Source organism: Suncus etruscus, chromosome 15, assembly GCF_024139225.1.
Source record: "Suncus etruscus isolate mSunEtr1 chromosome 15, mSunEtr1.pri.cur, whole genome shotgun sequence".
Lineage (NCBI taxonomy): Eukaryota > Metazoa > Chordata > Mammalia > Eulipotyphla > Soricidae > Suncus > Suncus etruscus.
In genome coordinates, this window is record NC_064862.1 from 51443596 (window position 1) to 51463132 (window position 19537).

Below are 19537 nucleotides of genomic sequence, written 5' to 3' on the forward strand. Positions count from 1 at the left end.
CGGGGGCGGGACGCCGGCGTGCGTGCCCCGGAAGTCCCGCCTACGCACAGCGGAAGTCCCGTCTCTGGGACCCGGAACCCGCGTCGCTCCGGCTGCCACGTATGGCGCCGGAACCCGGTCGACGCGCTTGCGCCGCTCCCACCCCACCTCTTTGCCGGTTATGGTCGCGTTTTTTGGAAGCGCGGCGGGTGCTCTTGGTGTGGCCGCTTCTCGCACCGCTGCGAGAGGCGCTCGCTTCGGGGTCTGGCCCCTCGCAACGCGGTGGAGAAGGCCAAGCCTTTGTGCCGAGTGAGGAAGGTGCCTTTGACTTGGTGGTGACCTCTGAGCCGGGAACCACTTCCGGTCGATCCCTGACCTCAGTGGTTTTCGTCTGCCAGCTGCTTCTCACCCTTGACCTTTGCTGGCCTGGTTAGTTGCAGAACTTTTGTTGGCCAAGGGGATAGACTCTGCTTGCTTGCAGATTTTATTATGGGTTTGAGTTCTGTTTGTTTTGATTTTTTTTTTATTTTGGGGGCCACACCCGGCAGCGCTCAGGGGTTCCTCCTGGCTCTACGCTCAGAAATCGCTCTTGGCAGACTCTGGGGACCTTCTGGGATGCCGGGATTCGAACCATCGACCTTCTTCATGCAAGGCAAACGCCTTACCTCCATGCTATCTCTCCGGCCCCGGGTTTGACTTCTGGTTTTGCAGTTCCCCCGGCTTACAGCCGACCAGAGGGGTGCTGGAGAAATAGATAGTGGAGCTAGCTGGTTAGGGGCAGAACCCGGGTTGGATCTGAGCACAACCGGGTATGACGGTCTATATGACCCTTCCCAAATAACTGCCGTCGCTTTATCTTATTTTATTTATTTGTTTGTTTGTTTATTTTGGTTTTTGGGTCACACTCGGCCGCGCTCAGGGGTTATTCCTGACTCTGTGCTCAGAAATCGCTCCTGGCAAGCTCAGGGGACCATATGGGATGCCGGGATTCGAACCGCTGACCTTCTGCATGCAAGGCAAATGCCTTACCTCCATGCTATCTCTCCGGCTCCTTTTTTTTATTTTTTTATTTTGAGGGGACTATCCCAACCATCAGTGCTCAGGGCTTATTCTTGGCTCTGCACTCAGGTGGCTCAGACTTTTATGGGGTGTTAGGTATGTTTCGTACCCGGGTTTGCTTGGAAGGCAAACGCCCTACCCTTGGTACTATCGCTCCCGCCCCTTTCTCAGTTTTCACTTGTAAAATGGAGGCAGTATTAAGTGCTATCCTACCTTTTTGAGAGGGTGGAATTAGAAACGTCTTATAGGTCTTTTTGGCACCACAGTAAGTGTTCAATAGCCACAAACTAGTTTAACAATAGTTATAGAGCATCCAGGTTGCGATGCAGGGAGGTATTTCAGGATACTTACTTAGACAGTCTATTGGAAGAGCTATGGGTACTGGAATGATGATTGTCCCCATTCAATAATTATAACTCATCGTAGGCTTAAAATGTTCATGACCAGGGCTGGAGAGAGAGCACAGCATTTGGGCATTTGCTTTGCACGCATCCAACCCAGGATGGACAGTGGTTTGAATCCTGGGGTCCCATATGGTCCCCTGAGCCTGTTGAGTGCAGAGCCAGAAGTAACCCCTGAACACTGCTGCGTGTGACCAAAACAAAATAAAATAAAATGTTCATGACCTCATTAAATCCTGTAACAATACTTAATTATTTTGTGAGTGCTGTGTCAACCATATTTTTTGTTGTAGATCAGTAGTTAAAAAGTTTTAGGAGCAACTTGCACGCCCAGATTGAAAGCAAGGCAAGCGCCCTATCCACTGTACTATCTCTGGCCCCTTCAATAGTATATCATCCATTTAACCAGACCCCCACCATAGTGTCTGATTCCCTCTACCATGTGTTAGAGTTCACCCCTCAAAGGCTCTGTCCTACCCGTGTGTTAACAGTACACATAGTATTTCCAAATAAACATGTGATTCATTTATTCAAGACATACTTGTCGTCTGTTCTGAAAGCTTTGGTAAACAGATTGTTCCTGTCTGCAAAGGTTTATAAGATCAGTGTGAATTTGAAACCAAAAATATTAATTTAGGGGTCACATCTTTCCCTCCTCTGATTCTCAGTCTTTTTTTTTGTTTTTGTTTTTGTTTTTGGGTCACACCTAACAACATTCAGGAGTTACTCCTGGCTCTACGCTCAGAAAGCACCCCTGCAGACACGGGGACCATATGGGATGCAGGGATTCAAACCACCGTTAGGCAAACGCCTTACCTCCATGCTATCTCTGGCCCCTGGTTCTCAGTCTTGACTGCGACATTTAGTCAGCAACATTTATGTAACATTTTAGATACCTGGGGGCTGAGGAAAGCTCAGAAGCAGCTTAACACTAGTTTGATCTCCAGCTCTAATCTACATCCGCAGCAATCCTGGATCAACTGCTGTTTGGAATCTCTGGCATCACAACAAAGTGTGATCTCTGGCACACTTAAAGGTCTTGAGTCCCTTAAGTACCTCCAGGAACAATTCCTGAGCCTTGAACGCTGCTGGGCATGTCTCACACATACAACACTCCTCCCCCCAAAAAAATAATAAAAGGCAAGCAAACAGTGTATGAGGGCCGGAGCAATAGCACAGCGGTATAGGCCATTTGCCTTGCACATGGCCGGCCCAGAACAGACCCGGGTTCAATCCCTGGTATCCCATATGGACCCCTGAGCCTGCCAGGAGTGATTTCTGAGTGCAGAGCTAGGAGTAACCCCTGAGTGCTGCCGGGTGTGGCCCAAAAACAAACACAAAAAAACTTATGATCACTGAAACAACAAATGAAAACTATCAAATTTAATTGCAATTCAGACCAAACCAATAAACTTGGGCTAGGAAGATAGCTCAAATTAGCGGCATGTGCAAAGTCCTAAATTGGATCCTCAACACAGAATAGACTCAAATCACTGCTGGTTCAGCCCTGTCAGCCACCTGTGCCCCTGTGGCTGAGCAGCACAAAGTAGTCTGTGCCCTGGCATTGAACTGTCTGCCCCATCTGGCTAAGAATCTCTAGGAGTGGGGGCCGGAGAGAGAGCATGGAGGTAAGGCATTTGCCTTGCATACAGAAGGTCAGTGTTTCGAATCACGGCATCCCATGTGGTCCCGGAGCCTGCCAGGAGAAATTTCTGAGCATAGAGCCAGGAGTAACCACTGAGCACTGCCAGGTGTGACCTAAAAACCATAAAAAAAAGAATCTCTAGGAGTGGCTGGTCTGAGTGCAGTGGTGTTTACAATTAATTGATCACAGCCAGTTACAGATTTCTTTGTTCCTTCTCCACTCCCACTACTTCACTTGACTAGCCTAAAAAAAAATAAAAAGAATCTCTTGGAGTAATCTACAGGATCCCTGAGAACTGATCAGAAGCATCCATCCCCAAACTCAGAGTTTGTAGGGGTTAAGCAATGATTACACATGTATGTGTACATGACTAGATTATCTCATTATATGATCATGTACTCGTATATGCTGTCTAGTATTAGGGAGCTAGTAATAACATGCAAGTTTACCAAGAGAGATTAATGCACATTCCAAATTGAGTGTCAAGGCCTGGAGTCAAGAGAAAGAGTAAAAAGAAAAGGAGGGGCTGAAGAGATAGCATGAAGGTAAGGCCTTTCATGCAGAAGGTCATCGGTTCGAATCCCGGTGTCCCATATGGTCCCCTGTGCCTGCCAGGAGCAATTTCTGAGCATGGAGCCAGAAGTAACCCCTGAGCACTGCCGGGTGTGACCCAAAACCACAAAAAAAAAAAAAAAAAAAAAAAAACGAGAAAAGAAAAGAAAAAAGAAAAGAAAAGAAAAAGAAAAGGAAGCAAGCTTTCTTACTGAGTACTGGCAGGAAGCTTACCATAGGGGGTAGAAACACTTGTAACTGTGTTGTTGCAGGGGTTTTTTTCTCACTGCTACCCGTGGTGTTGCAGTTTTATGTATGAGGCCATACCAATAACAGGTTTTTTGTTTGTTTGTTTTTGTGGTTTTTGGGTCACACCAGGCAGTGCTCAGGGGTTATTCCTGGCTCCAGGCTCAGAAATTGCTCCTGGCAGGCACGGGGGACCATATGGAGCGCTGGGATTTGAACCGATGACCTCCTGCATGAAAGGCAAACGCCTTACCTCCATGCTATCTCTCCGGCCCCAACCAATAACAGTTTTATCGAAACAAGGTGCCAGAAAGAAAATTTAAAATTAGCTAGGAGCAATAATAGCACAGCAGTAGGGTGTTTGCCTTACACACGGCCAACCCAGGACCAAATTCTATTCCTGGCATCCCATATGGTCCCCCAAGCCTACCAAGAACAATTTCTGAGTGCAGAGCCAGGAGTAACCCCTGAGTGTCGCCAGGTGTGGCCCCAAAACCAAAATAAATAAAATGAGGGGCCGGAGAGATAGCATGGAGGTAGGGCATTTGCTTTTTATGCAGAAGGTCATTGGTTCTAATCCCAGCATCCCATATGGTCCCCCGAGCCTGCCAGGAGCCATCCCTGAGCACTGCTAGGTGTGACCCAAAAACTAAAATAATAATAATAATAATAATAATAATAATAATAATAATAATAATAATAATAAAATGAGCTAGATATTAAAAAAAGGAAGAAAAGAGGGGCCGGAGAGATAGCACAGCAGTAGGGCATTTGCCTTGCAAGCAGCCCACCCGAACCAATGGTGGTTCGAATCCCAGCATCCCATATGGTCCCCCATGCCTGCCAGGAGCAATTTCTGAGTACAGAGCCAGGAGTAACCCCTGAGTGCCACCGGGTGTGACTCAAAAACAAAAACAAACAAACAAAAAAAAGAACTCTTTCTTAGCATAGAACATGTTTATATAATGGTAACTTTAGAAATGTTACAGTGAGAGTGTACTGGAGAGAGAATTCAAAGGATGAGAGTGTATGTTCTGCATGCCAAGGCCCAATATCCATCCCTGCAACCAAGTGGTCCCTTGGCACCCACCCCCCAGAGAGCGACACCTAAGCAGCAAACCAGAGTAGGTCCTAAGCCTACAGAATGTGACCCAAAAGCAAACAAAAATAAGATAGATATTTTATTATTACACAGGTTGGCATGTCCAGTAAGATCATTTACTCCCACAAACCTTTATTGAACATTTAAAATACTAGTCATTGATGTTGGATTGCTGACTGCACACAAGCCTTGCTGTCAGGTTTACCAAAGCATAGAAAGGAGCTGGACATATTCACAGTGTTGGCAGAGAATGACAATGGGACTGAAGCAAGCACAATGCACTGAGTGCATACAAAGCACACTTGGCACTAGGGAAGCCCAAGTTCAGCCCCTGGCACCACGTGTTCCCAGCAGCACCAGGACCAGAGCATTTCTGGATGTGACCCCCACGCCAAAATACACAAAACAATGGCACTGAGAACTAGATGAAGATGTTGTCTGGAGGAAGGAAGCATGAATTTTGCAAGCCAGGAGTCAAGAGTTGGGAAAGAAGGGTTTTATGAGTGAGCTCAAGGTCCAACTAGAGTAGAATGGGATCAGAATTTCCCAACACTACAGCCAGCACTGAAGTAGGATTTGAATTTTCTTTTTCTTTTCTTTCCTTTTTTTTTTTTTTTGGTTTTTGGTTTTTGGTTTTGGGTCACACCTGGTGGCATTCAGGGGTTACTCCTGGCTTTGTGCTTAGAAATCGCCCCTGGCAGGCTCAGGGGACCATATGGGATGCTGGGATTCAAACTGCCATCAGTATGAAAAGGCCTTACTGCTGTGCTATCGCTCCAGCCCCAGGATGTGACTTTTCATTTGAATCATCCACAAATGCAGACAGCTAGAATTTGCTTCTTTCCAGGGAGCTGGGACACTTGGAGGATTCATTCCACCATTTTCGCTCTTCAAAAGAAACTTCACTGTCACTTCTCTGCACTGGGCTTTGGAGGAAAGAAAGTAGTCGGTTCTTCCTGCATGCATGTTAGTTATACAGAGCCCACAGAGCTAGTACTTGGAGGGAGCCCTGAGAATGGAACCCAGGCTGGAGAATGAAGGAACAGAAGGCCAGAGGCGTTCGCTATAATTAGATCTGGGAGTTGTGCAGCCAGCAACTATTTTGAGCCCAGCTTCGATTGACAGCACACGTGTGTGTGGACTGTACTGATCCCAGGGCCAAGTACCCGGCCTGTGTGTGGTGTGTGATGTAAGGGAAAGGCCTGGGGCTGCAGAAGCAGGACAGCCAGACAGGCCGGACTGGGGACCAGCACCTCAACTTCTCTCCCTGGGACACTATCCAAACTTCAAGGGCCATTGGCCAAACTGAGCCATGGGTGCTGAGGAAAAGGTGCTGGTGACACTGTCAGGGGGGGGCCCCCTGGGGCTTTCGACTACAGGGGGGAGCAGAACAGAAGAAACCCTTACAGGTGTCCAAGGTAAGGGAATACTTTCTAAACTGAGGGTTCGGGGTCAGGGAATCCAAAGGAAGTGGCATGTGGTGTCCCATGGGGAAGAAGGGGTGAGACTTCTTGGAAAAGTATTCAGAGTGGGTCAAGGAGCAATGGAGCATGCTCAAGTGTGGGGGTGTCCAGTGTCTGAATGTGGTGAGTGCTAGTGGAAAAGGGAATTCTGAGTTTCTAGGAACAGAGAGACACTTCAGTTCCCAACTATGGTCTGCTACTCTCCTACCAACATCAGGCATGTGTGTGTTCACATCTCTCTAACCTGGGGTGCCATCAGCTGGGGGTTCACCCTGCCCTACCTTTCTCAAGCCTTCTGTGCTACTCTTGGCCCAAGCCAGACCCGCCTGCTCAGTAAAAGCTTTTTTTAGATACTAGAAGCGTCATGGCGAGCCCTGGCCTGGCAGCTGGAGTAGCTATGCTTTTCCTTTCACAATGTGGCTGTGTTTTCTTTCTTCGTGTTATTAATTGGTTTTTGTTTTGTTTTATTTTTGGGTCGCACCCGGAAGTGCTCAGGGGTTACTCCTAGCTCTGTGCTCAGAAATCATTCTTGAAAGATTGGGGGCAGGGGGACCATATGATGTCTGGAATAGAACCGGATTCCATCCTGTTTTTGGCCACGTACAAGTAAAACGCACTACCGCTGGGCTATCGCTTTGGCCTCTGATTGTTTTTTGGTTTTTGGTCAGACCCAGCAGTGCTGGTCACTCTTTATTCTGCACTCAGGAATTACTCCTGGCAGACTCGAGGAACCCTCTGGATGCCAGGGATTAAACCCAGGTCGATGAGTGCAAAGCAAACACCCTACCCTCTGTATTATCACTTCGGGTCAATTTTCTTTCTTCTTTCCCTCCCTCCCTCCCTTCCTCCATCCCTCCCTTCCTCCTTCCTTCTTTCCTTCCTTCAGGGGCACACCAGGTGGCATTAAGGGATACTCAAGACTCTACACACATAAATTACTCTTAGCAGGCTCAGGAGACCATATAGAATGATAGGAATCTTAGGGCAGAGAGATAGCATGGAGGTAAGGTATTTGCCTTTCATGCAGAAGAACAGTGGTTCAAATCCCGCATCCTATATGGTTCTCTGTGCCTGCCAGGAGCGATTTCTGAGCATAGAGCCAAGAGTAACCCCTGAGCGCTGCCACCGAGTGTGACCCAAAAACCAAAAAAAAAAAAAAAAAAAAAAGAATGCTACGGATCAAACCCAGGTCAGCCACATGCAAGGCAGATGCCCTCTGCCCCCATCCTGTTTTTGTTGTTGTTTTAGGGCCACACCTGGCTGTGCTCAGGGCTTACTCCTGGTCCTGCAATCAGGGATCACTGGTTTAGGGTACTGGGGATCAAATTTGGATCAGTCACATGCAATACCCACTACAACTATTACTTTGGCCCCTGGAATTTTCTCAAGTGTAAAATATGGACAGTGATAGTACATAGGGAGCGGTGATATAACTCAATGATAGTACCCATGCTTTGTGTACTTGTGTACTGAATTTAATTTCTGGCCTGAATTTGGTTTCTGATCCAAAGTAGTAGCAGCAGTAGTAGTAGAAGTGTAGTATCTACTTTATAGAATCTATGTATTAACTGCAATAAATAGAGTAAGGGGCCAGAGATTTAGTTCAGTGGGTAGGGCATTTACTTGCACTGAGCCAATTTAGGTTCGATCCCCTGCACCACATATATCCCCTGAGCACTGTCAGGAGTAATTTCTGAGTGCAGAGTCAAGAGTAAGCCATGGGGCCAGAGGACAGCCATAAGGCGTTTGACTTGCATGCAGCCAACACAGGACAGACCCTGGTTCAAATCCCAGCATCCCATATAGTTCTCTGAGCCTGCCAAGAGCAACTTTGAGAGCAGAGCCAGGAGTAACTCAAACAAAACAAACAAACAAACAAAAAGAGTAAGACATGAGCACAATTGAGAGTGGCCCAAAAGCAAGAACAAAAATAAAAGTGTAGAGTGCTAAGCACAGCACCTTGCATTTAGTAAACTCTGGAGACTAACATGACTGTTATTGTTAGATTAGCACACCTATATACGCAATGACAAACTTCCAGACTCTGCTGACTCACTCCAATCCAGAAAAACATTTCTTTGCAGAGTGTGGGCTACACCCCACTGTGCTCAGGGCTGACTCCTGGCAGGTCTCTGTGGGCCATACGTACTGTTGGGTCAGCAGTGTGCAATGCAAACCACAATGGCCCTGACCTCATACCCCATTTAAAAATCTTGTCCATGCAAATAATGATGCTTGAATTCTAAGATCTGAGAACTATCAACCAGCAGAGTTTTTGTCTTTTGGGCCATACCCAGCGGCACTCAGGGGTTGCTCTTGGCTCTGTACTTAGAAATCACTCCTGACTTGGGTCCATCCCTGGTCAGGCCCCTTGCAAGGCAAACACCCTGCTGCTATGCTATCACTCCATTCCATTTTTACCCTTGGAGGAAGTCTTTTGCTTTTGGGTCACACTCGATGATACTCAGGGGTTACAAAAATTTAGCACAGTGGTGCTTAGGGATACTGGGGATTGAACCCAGGTTAGCCACATGCAAGGAAATGCCCTCCCTGCTGTGCTATTGGTTTTTTTGTTTGTTTTGTTTTTGTTTTGAGGGTGTGGTGTTGGTTTGGCTATAACCAGTAGTGCTCAGGGCTTATTCTTGGCTCTCATAAATCAGTGATGTCTGGACATGAGCAATAGTGCAGCAGGTAGGGCATTTGCTCTTCAGGTGGCTGACCCAGGTTCGATCTCCTGCATCCCATATGGTCCTCTGAGCCTGTCAGGAGTGATTTCTGAGTGCAGAGCCATGAGTAAGACCTGAGTACCACTGGATATGGCCCAGCCTCCTCCTCAAAAAAAAAAAAAATATCAGTGATTTCTACACTCAGGAATTATTCCTGACAGTGCTCTGGGACCATATGGGATGCCAGAGATCAAACCCAAGTCATCCACATAAAAGGCAAATGTTCCCCTCACCCCCAGTGCACTGCTTTGGTCTTTTGGGGAGGAAATCTTGAGGACATCTGTCCACCATTTCCAGTACCTCCCTCACTGCAACTCCTGACCCTCTCTTTTGTTTGTTTGTTTGTTTTTTGGGTTAAACCCGGCAATGCTCAGGGGTTACTCTTGGCTCAATGCTCAGAAATCGCTCCTGGCAGGCTCGGGAGACCATATGAGATGCCAGGATTTGAACCACAGTCCTTCTGCATGCAAGACGAACACCTTCCTTCCATGCTATCTCTCCGGCCCCTCTCTCTGACTCTCTTTATTCAGGACCATCCTGCTTCCCCACCACAGACTTTATTACCCTCCCCAGCTGCACCTTCTCTCTCAGGACAGCTCCCTCCTACCCAGTTGCAGTCCCTTCCTCTTTCCTGCTCATCCTATTATGTTTCCGTTTGGGGACCATACCCGACATCACTCAGGCATTATTATTCCTGGCTCTAACAACAGGAATCACGCATGGCAGGCTCGCGGGATGCCAGTGGATAGAACCTGGATTGGCTGCATGCAAGGCTATTGTGCTTTTGTGCTATTGCTTCAGCACCTCCAACTCATTCTGAAGAGTCAGGACACCCCTCCATACGATTCTCCCCATCTTGGGATACCCCCTAACCAACAGTCTATCTCTGTCTCTCGGTCTCTACTCCCTGGCCCCCACACCTTCTCAGATCCGGAGGCGGAGTCAGGCAGGCAGAGCTGGGCTCCGAGAGCGGGACCAGCTGGTGGCCATCAATGGGGTCCCGTGTACCAGCCTGTCTCATGCCAGTGCCATGAGCCTCATCGATGCCTCGGGGACTCAACTTGTCCTCACCGTGTGGCGGTATGGCCCCCTTCTTCCCCCAACACCCTTCCCTGTCCCAGTCTCTAGGCCAGGCCCTGCTTAATCTCAGCCTCTGTATCCCAGCCAGAGTCGGGTTGCTCTGACCTGTCCCAGCTGTGGGAAACTGAGTGAGGGTCCCACTCTCCCCCTTGACATCTTTCTCCCCTCTTCCCAGTCTCCTCATAGCCCTCTGTGCACCTTTGCCCACCCTCCCGTTTTCCTTATTCCTTACCCTCACCTTCTTCCACCTTCCATCACCCACCAGGTTTTACCTTCTGTCTCTGTCCCCTGCAGGGTGGAGAATGAAGGGGGGTTGAGGTCTCCATCCCCTCAACGGGCCTTGTCACCCCTTTCTCCTCTGAGCCCTGAGCCCCCAGGCGCTCCTGTGCAGCTCCTGCAGCCCGGGAGCCTCCTGTCCCCCCCTGACAGCGAGGCCTACTACGGAGAGACGGACAGCGACCCCGATGGCCCGACTGCGCAGGAGAAGCCCCGCCGTCCCCGCCGCCGCGGCCCCGCAAGACCCCCAGCTCCAGGGGCGCCCCCAGACGAGGTCTACCTGTCCGACAGCCCCGCCGAACCCACACCGGCTGCGCCCGGCCCTCCTGGTCAGGGTGACAGCCGGGTGAGCTCCCCATCCTGGGAAGAAGGGGCGTCCCTGCAGCCGGCCCCCGCTGAGGCCTTGCTGTTGCCCCATGGGCCGCTGAGGCCAGGCCCGCACCTCATTCCTATGGTGGGGCCCGTGTCCCACCCAGTGGCCGAAGACCTTACAACCTCTTATTCCCAGAAGGCCAAGCAAGCCAGTAAGTGTCTGGGGCTCCTTTTCTCTGAGCTCTGAATCTCCTCCCTCTTCCTTGTCCCATGCTGCCCTTGGGTAGAACTTTGGGGACTAGAGGCTAAGTGAGAAGAGCAGGAGGCACTAAGCATCCCCAGAATCCCCCAGTTCCTGCTGGTGGAGCATGTGTGGGCGTCTGTGGGCATATGTGCGTAAGTGGGAGTATGTGGGCATCTATGGGCATATGTGTAAATATGTAGGCATATATGGGGTATATGGAAGTATGTGGACATATGTGAGAGTATATGTGGAGGTTGTGGGAGAATATGACATATATATATATATATGATAGAATATGACAGAGCATATGGAGGTATGTGGAAGTATGGGGTATATGAGGATATATGGGAGCATCTGGGAGTATATGGAAATATGTGGGGTATGTAGGAGTAAGTGAGAGTATAAAGGATTATGTGGGGTGTCGGAGTTTGTGGGAGCAGGCAGGGCACAGAGGCTCTTCAGTGATGCCTGCAGCCACCTTAAGGCTCTCCGTTCATATTGGACATATGGTCCCGTTCAGTAAGAATTCTTGGGGCCCGGAGAGATAGCACAACGGCGTTTGCCTTGCAAGCAGCCGATCCAGGACCAAAGGTGATTGGTTCGAATCCTGGTGTCCCATATGGTCCCCCGTGCCTGCTAGGAGCTTTTTCTGAGCAGACAGCCAGGAGTAACCCCTGAGCAACGCTGGGTGTGGCCCCCCCCCAAAAAAAAAAGAATTCTTGGGATGGTCTTGGGGGCACTGAGGTGGTTTTGACATCTCTAGGTTCTGGTGCTCTATATCTCAGGCAAAAATGTGGGCCTCTGGCTGAAGCGATAGCACAGAGGATAGGGCATTTACCTTGCACATAGACAACCTGGGTTCAGTCCCCAGCATCCCATATAGTCCCCTGAGCCTTCCAGGAGTGAGTTCTGAGTGCAGAGCCAGGAGTATCCCTAAGTGCCGAAGGGTGTGGTCCAAAAGCAAAAGGAAGGAAGGGAGGAAGGGAGGAAGGGAGGGGCTGGATCGATAGCACAGTGGTAGGGTGTTTGCCTTGCTCACGACTGACCCAGGATTGACCTAGGTTCGGTCCCTGGTGTCCCATATGATCCCCAAGTTTGCCAGGAACAATTTCTGAGTGCAGAGCCAGGAGTAACCCCTAAGCACTATCTGTAGCCCCCAAAAAACACCCCCCAAAAAAGACTGACTGTGGGCCTGGGCAGAAAGGTCCATGTTCACTATCACAGGTTCTTTGCTATTTTGATGTGAGCTACTGAAATCCCTCTGAGGCACCTGAGATCCCCTCTGCAGAGATCTCCCTTGTCATCTCAGAGGTCTCAGGATTCCCCTCTTTCTTTCATCTCTTTTCCTCCTCTCCACCATTCTGAGTCCTGCTCCACAGAACTCTGTATATACGGGGTGGGGTGTAAGGCAGAAGACAAGGATGTGGCCATTTGAGCCTGATTTTACTAAGCATGTCCGGTATCTCACAGAGTTTCCAGACACACCCAAGACCCTAGGCTTCTCCCCAGGCTCCGCTTAGCCCCTGGAGCTGGTGAGCAGTCCAGATATATTTTTAGCTCCACAGTCCTTACTGTCCACAGGACAGGGTGCAGGCAGGGGTGGGCAGGCGCCCCCGTCCATCATACCAGGCAGCTGAGAGGAGGGAGGGGACTGGGCTCCCAAAATAGGACCGTGAGCTCATGCAGCTGCAAGCTCGGGGGAGCAGACAAAGGGGCTTTAAAAAGGCGTGGGGGGCAGCTCGAGCTGGTCTTACTCCAACCAACACTGCCTGTCTCAGCATGGAGACTTTTGTACCCAGCGACCAAGAGCCCCTCAGCCCGGCCAGTTGCACCAAAGATGCTGCCCAGGACTCTGAGCTCCTGGACCCATTCTATGCAGGTACTGCCTTGTCTAGCCATGTTCTGGCCTCGCCCAGAGGGGGACATGGAGAGTCTAGGAAGGAGAGGGTCTTTGGGAGTGAAGGCCCTTTCTTAATACTTTATCTCTTCCTTCCTTTTTACTTCCTCTTCTTCCCTTTCTCAGGAGAATTTTGCAGAACCTTTTTCTGAATGACATGATGGGTAGGGGAAAGTGTGTGTGTGTGTGTGTGTGTGTGTGTGTGTGTGTGTGTGTGAGAGAGAGAGAGAGAGACAGAGAGAGAGAGACAGAGAGAGAGACAGAGAGAGAGAGAGAGAGAGAGAGAGAGAAGGGTGGAGGGAGGTAAGTGGTATGCACATACCTGAGGTATGAATGGAGGATTCATGTGTGAACAAGAAAATATCTATGAAGTTGGGCAAGTATCAAGAAAGTATCAAGTATCTAGTATCAAAAAAAGCTTTGAAGTAACATTACTCACTCTGGCCACTAATTCTGGGCTTGAGGGTTGCTGTAAAATGCTAAATTTACCCAGTTATCTCACCAAGCCTTCACAGCAGCACATTAAGGGCCAGGAGGCATTATCATGCTTATGAACAGAAAAGGGAAAAGTCTTCTTCCTAGGAAGCAGACTAGAATTCCAGTGCAGGCCTCTCACTCATAGCACAAATATGGTGGAAATACTGGGATGAGCAGAATGACAGCCCTAATCAGAAGGGAGCTTGGGTATCTTGAGTGGAGATAACAGGGAATGTCAAGAATGTTTCAAGAGGCTCTGGGCCTCCAGGACCAGGGACTATCTTTGCATGCTTCCAGGGCTGGGCCTAGCAACAGCGCAGGCTCCTTCCTGGCCCCACCTCCTCAACCCCAAGGTGAAGCCTCAACCCACAGCTCTCCTTCACACAGTCCTTGTGTGGTTGCCACCTGGTCTTCTGCCTGAAGAAATCAGAAAACAGGGAGCAATTCTCACCCCCAAAGAAGCTCATCCCATTGCTTGGGAAGAATAGATTGAGCTGGGGGCCGGAGAGATAGCATGGAGGTAAGGCGTTTGCCTTGCATGCAGAAGGTCGGTGGTTCGAATCCCGGCATCCCATATGGTCCCCCGAGCCTGCCAGGAGCAATTTCTGAGCATAGAGCCAGGAGTAACCCCTGAGCACTGCCGAGTGTGACCCCCCCAAAAAGAGATTGAGCTGACAGCATTGAGGTATCCTAAAGGTCAGAAGGTGGGACCTGGCTTTTCCAACCTTTGGGATCTGAGGTTCTGTCAGGCTGTGGGTAGTGGAGGACTGAGCCGAGGGGAGCCCCCTGGCTGTTCAATGCACTCTCAAATTCTTTCCAAGGGGATTTCTGGGATGAAGAAGGGCCACTGGGAGCTTTTGGAAATGTGTTCAAGCAACTTAATGGCCTTGTGTGAGGACATGTATGTGTGTGTGTGTACACATGGTAGCTGGGCTTGTAAACCTAAGTGTATATGTGAGCAACAGGTGAGTGGAAATGTACCCATGGGTGGCTGTCATTAGCCTCATGTTCTTGTAGAAAGGCTATAGTGGGAGTCATTTTTGTGAGGTTTTTTTTTTTTTTTGGTTTTGGTTTGGGCCATACCCCTCAGTGCTTACAATTACTTATGGCTCTGTGCTCAGCAATCACTCCTGGAAGGCTCAGAGTACCATATGGCATAATGGGGATTGACCTGGGTCTGCCGCATGCAAGGCAAGTGTCCTATACATTGTGCTATCACTCTGGCCCCCTCTGTAAATTTATTGCTATAAACTATGATAGGCATGAAACTGTGTAAAGAATCTTTTTAAAAAATAATTTTTTGGGGCCCGGAGAGATAGCACAGCCGCGTTTGCCTTGCAAGCAGCCAATGCAGGAGCAAAGGTGGCTGGTTCGAATCCCGGCGTCCCATATGGTCCCCTGTGCCTGCCAGGAGCTATTTCTTAGCAGACAGCCAGGAGAAACCCCTGAGCATCGCCAGGTGTGGCCCAAAAACAAAAAAAAATATTTTTGGGGGGGCCAGAGAGATAGCATGGAGGTAAGGCATTTGCCTTTCATGCAGAAGGTCATTGGTTCAAATCCTGGCATCCCATATGGTCCCCTGAGCCTGCCAGGAGTGATTTCTGATCGTGGAGCCAGGAGTGACCCCTGAGCGCTGCTGGGTGTGACCCAAAAACCAAAAAAAAAATTTTTTTTTATTTTGGGGGAGTGAAGAGATAACATAGAGGTAAAGCATTTGCCTCGCATGCAGAAGGTCAGTGGTTCGAATCCCAGCATCCCATATGGTCCCCTGAGCCTGCCAGGAGCAATTTCTGAGCGTAGAGCCAGGAGTAACCCCTGAGCGCTGCTGGGTGTGACCCAAAAACCAAAAAAAAAAAATTTGTTTTTGTTTTTGTTTTTGGGCCATACCCAGTAACGCTCAGGGGTTACTCCTGAGCTCAGAAATCGCTCCTGGCTTGGGGGACCATATGGGATGGTGGGGATTGAACCAAGGTCTGTCCTGGGTTAGCTGCATACAAGGCAAACGCCCTACCTCTGCACTATTGCTCCGCCCCTTAAAAATCTTCTTTGAAAAAAAAATTTTTTTGGTCATACCTGTGATACAGGGTTTACTCCTGGCTTTGCTCACAAAGGTCACTCCTGGCAATGCTCAAGGGACCATATGGGATGCTGGGGATCAAACCTGGGTTGGCCACGTGCAATGCAACCACCTTTCTCACTGCACTATCCCTTGGACCCAAAGTGAAGAACTGTGGCTTAGGGTCCTGGGTTACTTAGCAAAGGAGTAAGTTCCATTTTTTTTTCTTTTCTTAATTTTTTTTAGGGTCATACCCTGCAGTGCTGGGGGGGTGGGTTTCCCTCCTGACTCTGCTCAGAAATCACTCCTGGGAGACTTGGGGACCTTATGGCATGCCAGGGATTGAACCCAGGTCCGGGGCGTGCAAGACACCCTCACTGCTGTGCTATTGTTTCAGCCCCTCCCTGTCAGTTCCACTTTCTGAGTGGCTTCCTTAGCATCTCCTCTCCATAAGAGAAGTGGTCAGTAGCCCTATTCATGGTTTCTCCCCTGAGCCCTGCCTTATCTCCCAGCTGTCCATGGTTAATAACTCCTCTTCTCACACACCCACACACATACCCTGAGTGCCAGGGGATTGGGGGAAGCTGTTAGGACCACATTGGGGAGGGGGGGTATCCCAGAGCGTTAGCACAGTGGTGGAGCGTTTGCCTTGCACTCAGCTGACCCAGCACAGACCCGGGTTCGATTCCTGACCGGCCAGGAGTGATTTCTTAGTGCAGAGCCAGAAATAAACCCTGAGTGCTGCCGGGTGTGACCCCCAATCAAAAACAAAAACACATCTTGGGTGCTGATAGGTAAGAGCAGGCAGTGTAAGGCGCAGTGCTTCCGCTGACCTTGATTCACCTTCAACCCTTCACTGTGCTCTCAGAGCGTGGAGGCCCAGGCGGGAGATGCTGGTGACTGAGGCCTGTGCAACTCGGACTGTGGGAGGACCTGGGGTGTGAAATTTGGGGGGACAAGCAAGTCAGGCGTTACCTGACGGCTTCCCCTGCTGGACCCCTAGAATTGCAGCGAGCCGAGAGCCTCCAGGAGAAGACTGTGAAGGAAGCCAAGACCAAGTGTAGGACCATTGCGTCCCTGCTGACGGCGGCCCCCAACCCTCACTCCAAGGGGGTGCTCATGTTCAAGAAGCGGCGGCAGAGAGCCAAGAAGTACACCCTGGTGAGCTTCGGGGCGGCGGAGGCAGGGCCGCGCAGGGACGACGAGGAGGACTGCGTGCCCCCCACCAGCGAGTCGGAGTTGGATGAAGAAGCCTTCTCCGACGCGCGCAGCCTCTCCAACCCGGCGGACTGGGACAGCCCTTACCTGGACATGGAGCCTGCGGACTCCAGCCAGGGAGCAAGAGGAGGAGGAGGAGGAGACGGAGGCAGCGGCTGTGGGCAGCTGAGCGAGGCTTCGGGCCGGGGCCTGCAGCTCTTTGAGCAGCAGCGCCAGCGCACAGCCTCCAGCTCGGGCTCCCCCGAGCACCCCCAAGTCTGGGATGGCTCGGCCACCATCCCGGCTACCTGCAATGGGCAGCAGGTCTTGCCGGCACCACCTCGAGCGCGGAGTGCACCCCCCGATACCCCAGTGCTCCCCCCACCCAGCCCTAATCTCGTGGGAAGCCCCTTCCCAGCTTCCAGCATCTTCAACCGCTCGGCGAGGCCCTTTACCCCGGGTTTGCAAGGGCAGCAGAGGCCAGCCGCCACCTCGGTGGTGTTCCGGCCCCAGGCCCCAAAAAGGGTGAATGAGAATCTAGGGGACCCCGTGCAGCCCCCCTTCCTGCCCGCCACCCCCTGGCCCGTCTCCTCCCCCGGGGTCCCCGGCCCCGCGCGCGCCCCGACGGCCACCAGCTCCCTGTACATCCCGGCCCCGAGCCGCCCCGTCACTCCAGGAGGCGCCGCCGAGCCCCCCGGGCCGCCCGGCGCCACGGCCTGGACCTCCACGTCCACCGCCCGAATAGTCCTGTCGGCGCCCCCGCGCCCCGCCGTGGCCCCCGAGCCCGACCGAGCCCCCGAGGCCGGGCCCAGCGCCCGGGAGCAGCGCATCTCGGTGCCCGCCGCCCGCACCGGCATCCTGCAAGAGGCGCGGCGCCGCGGGACCCGCAAGCAGATGTTCCGGCCGGGCCACGAGGACCCCAAGCACTCGCCCAACCCCGAGCTGCTGTCGCTGGTGCAGAACCTGGACGGGAAGGGCCGGGCCGGGGGCGCCGAGTCGGGCCCCGAGGAGGATGCCCTGAGCCTGGGCGCCGAAGCCTGCAATTTCTTGCAAGGCAAAAGCCCCACGGTGCCGTCTTTGGGGAGCCCCCAGGCCCCGCCGCCCGCGCCCCCCAAGACCCCGCCGCCGGTGGCCCCGAAGCCGCCGGCTCGAGCGTTCCTAGACGGGCTGGTGAACGGGGCGGCAGCGGCAGCGTCTTCGGCGGGCATCCTGGAGACGCCGAAGCTCCAGGGTCGGGGCGCCGAGCTGTTCGCCAGGCGCCAGAGTCGGGCCGACCGTTACGTGGTGGATGTGGCCCCAAGTTCTGGCCGTGGCCCGCGGCCCCGAAGCCCCTCTCCGACCCCGTCCTTGCCCCCTTCTTGGAAGTACTCGCCCAACATCCGCGCTCCGCCTCCCATTGCTTACAACCCGTTGCTTTCGCCCTTTTTCCCCCAGGCCGCCCGGACTCTCCCCAGCAAGGGTCCGACCCGGGGCGCCCCGGCGGCGGCGGCACCCAAGCCAGGCATCAAGGCCCTTGACTTCTTGCGGCACCAGCCCTACCAACTCAAAACCGCTATGTTCTGCTTCGACGAAGCTCCCTCTAGCCCTGGCCCCGGCAGCTCAGGTCCCCCCAAAACCGCCCGAGTCCAGGAGATCCGCCGCTTTTCCACACCCGCGCCCCAGCCCACGGCCGAGCCTCTGGCCCCCACCGTGTTGGCCCCTCGCGCGGCCACCACCCTGGATGAGCCCATCTGGAGGGCGGAGCTGGCCTCGCTCCCTGCGCTGAGCCCCGACCTGCCCACAGAGGCGCCCAGGGGCATCGGGGCTACCCCTAGCTCCTGTGCTTTCCAGGTGGCCAGGCCCAGGTTTTCTGTCACCAGAACGGGTTTGCAAGCGCAAGTGTGGAGGCCCGGGGCAGGTCACCACTAAGGGCAGCTGGGACCAAGGAGATGCCTCCAGTCCATTTTTAGAGTTCCACCCACCCCTTATTTCAGGCATCCCGAGGCCAAATTCCCTCCTATAGGAGAGAGTTTTGAGTTGATGTCGCCTAGCACTGCCCCCAAAGTTTCCTGATAACTTTCCTGTTTGTTCCTGTGCTTCTCTTGTTTCTGATGTTTTGCCTAATTTCTCTGTCTCTCTCTGTCTCTTTTTCTCTATCTCCTTCTCTGTCTCCTCACACATTTCTTTCTTTCTTTTTTTTTTTTTTTTTTTTTTTTGTTTTTGGGCCATACCCGTTTGACGCTCAGGGGTTACTCCTGGCTATGAGCTCAGAAATCGCTCCTGGCTTGGGAAGGACCATATGGGACGCCGGGGTGATCGAACCACGGTCTGTCCTATGGTAGCACTTGCAAGGCAGACACCTTACCTCTAGCGCCACCTTCCCGGCCCCTCCTCACACATTTCTACTGCTCTTTGTTTCTCTTTACTAGTGCTTCTGTTTTGTTTCTCCTGGTGACCTATAAGGAGCCGCACCCTGAGAGCCGAGGCAGCAAGCTTGTAGCCTGGGAGGTGGGCAAGATCCTGAAGGGAGCTGTGGAGGGCCTCGCTCATTTCCCTCTCCTTACTCGTGCGTGTGCATGGACATTCATGTGTAGATATTCATAGTTGTGAGGTCTGAGGAAGGGGGAGAGGCGAAGTCACTTGAGAGTGGTTGAGAGTGGAGAGGTCACCTGACTTCTGCCCTGGCTGAAAAAGGGCCAGAAATTCACACACACACACACACACACACACACACACACACACACACACACACACACACACACACACACACTCTCTCTCTCTCTCTCTCTCACACTCTCACACTCACACACTCACTTTGCGCATAGCCTAGAGGGGAGTTGGGAAGG

The 19537-nt window shown here is 51.8% G+C and overlaps 1 protein-coding gene across 1 annotated transcript; it reads left to right on the plus strand.

The window, feature by feature from the left end:
* Nucleotides 1–6296: 6296 nt before the first annotated feature.
* On the plus strand, nt 6297–18620 carry SYNPO2L (synaptopodin 2 like). Its single transcript, XM_049788103.1, is given in 5 exon segments — nt 6297–6332; nt 6334–6402; nt 10102–10253; nt 10548–11053; nt 16519–18620. Coding segments are annotated over 5 exon segments (2865 nt in total).
* Nucleotides 18621–19537: the final 917 nt, after the last annotated feature.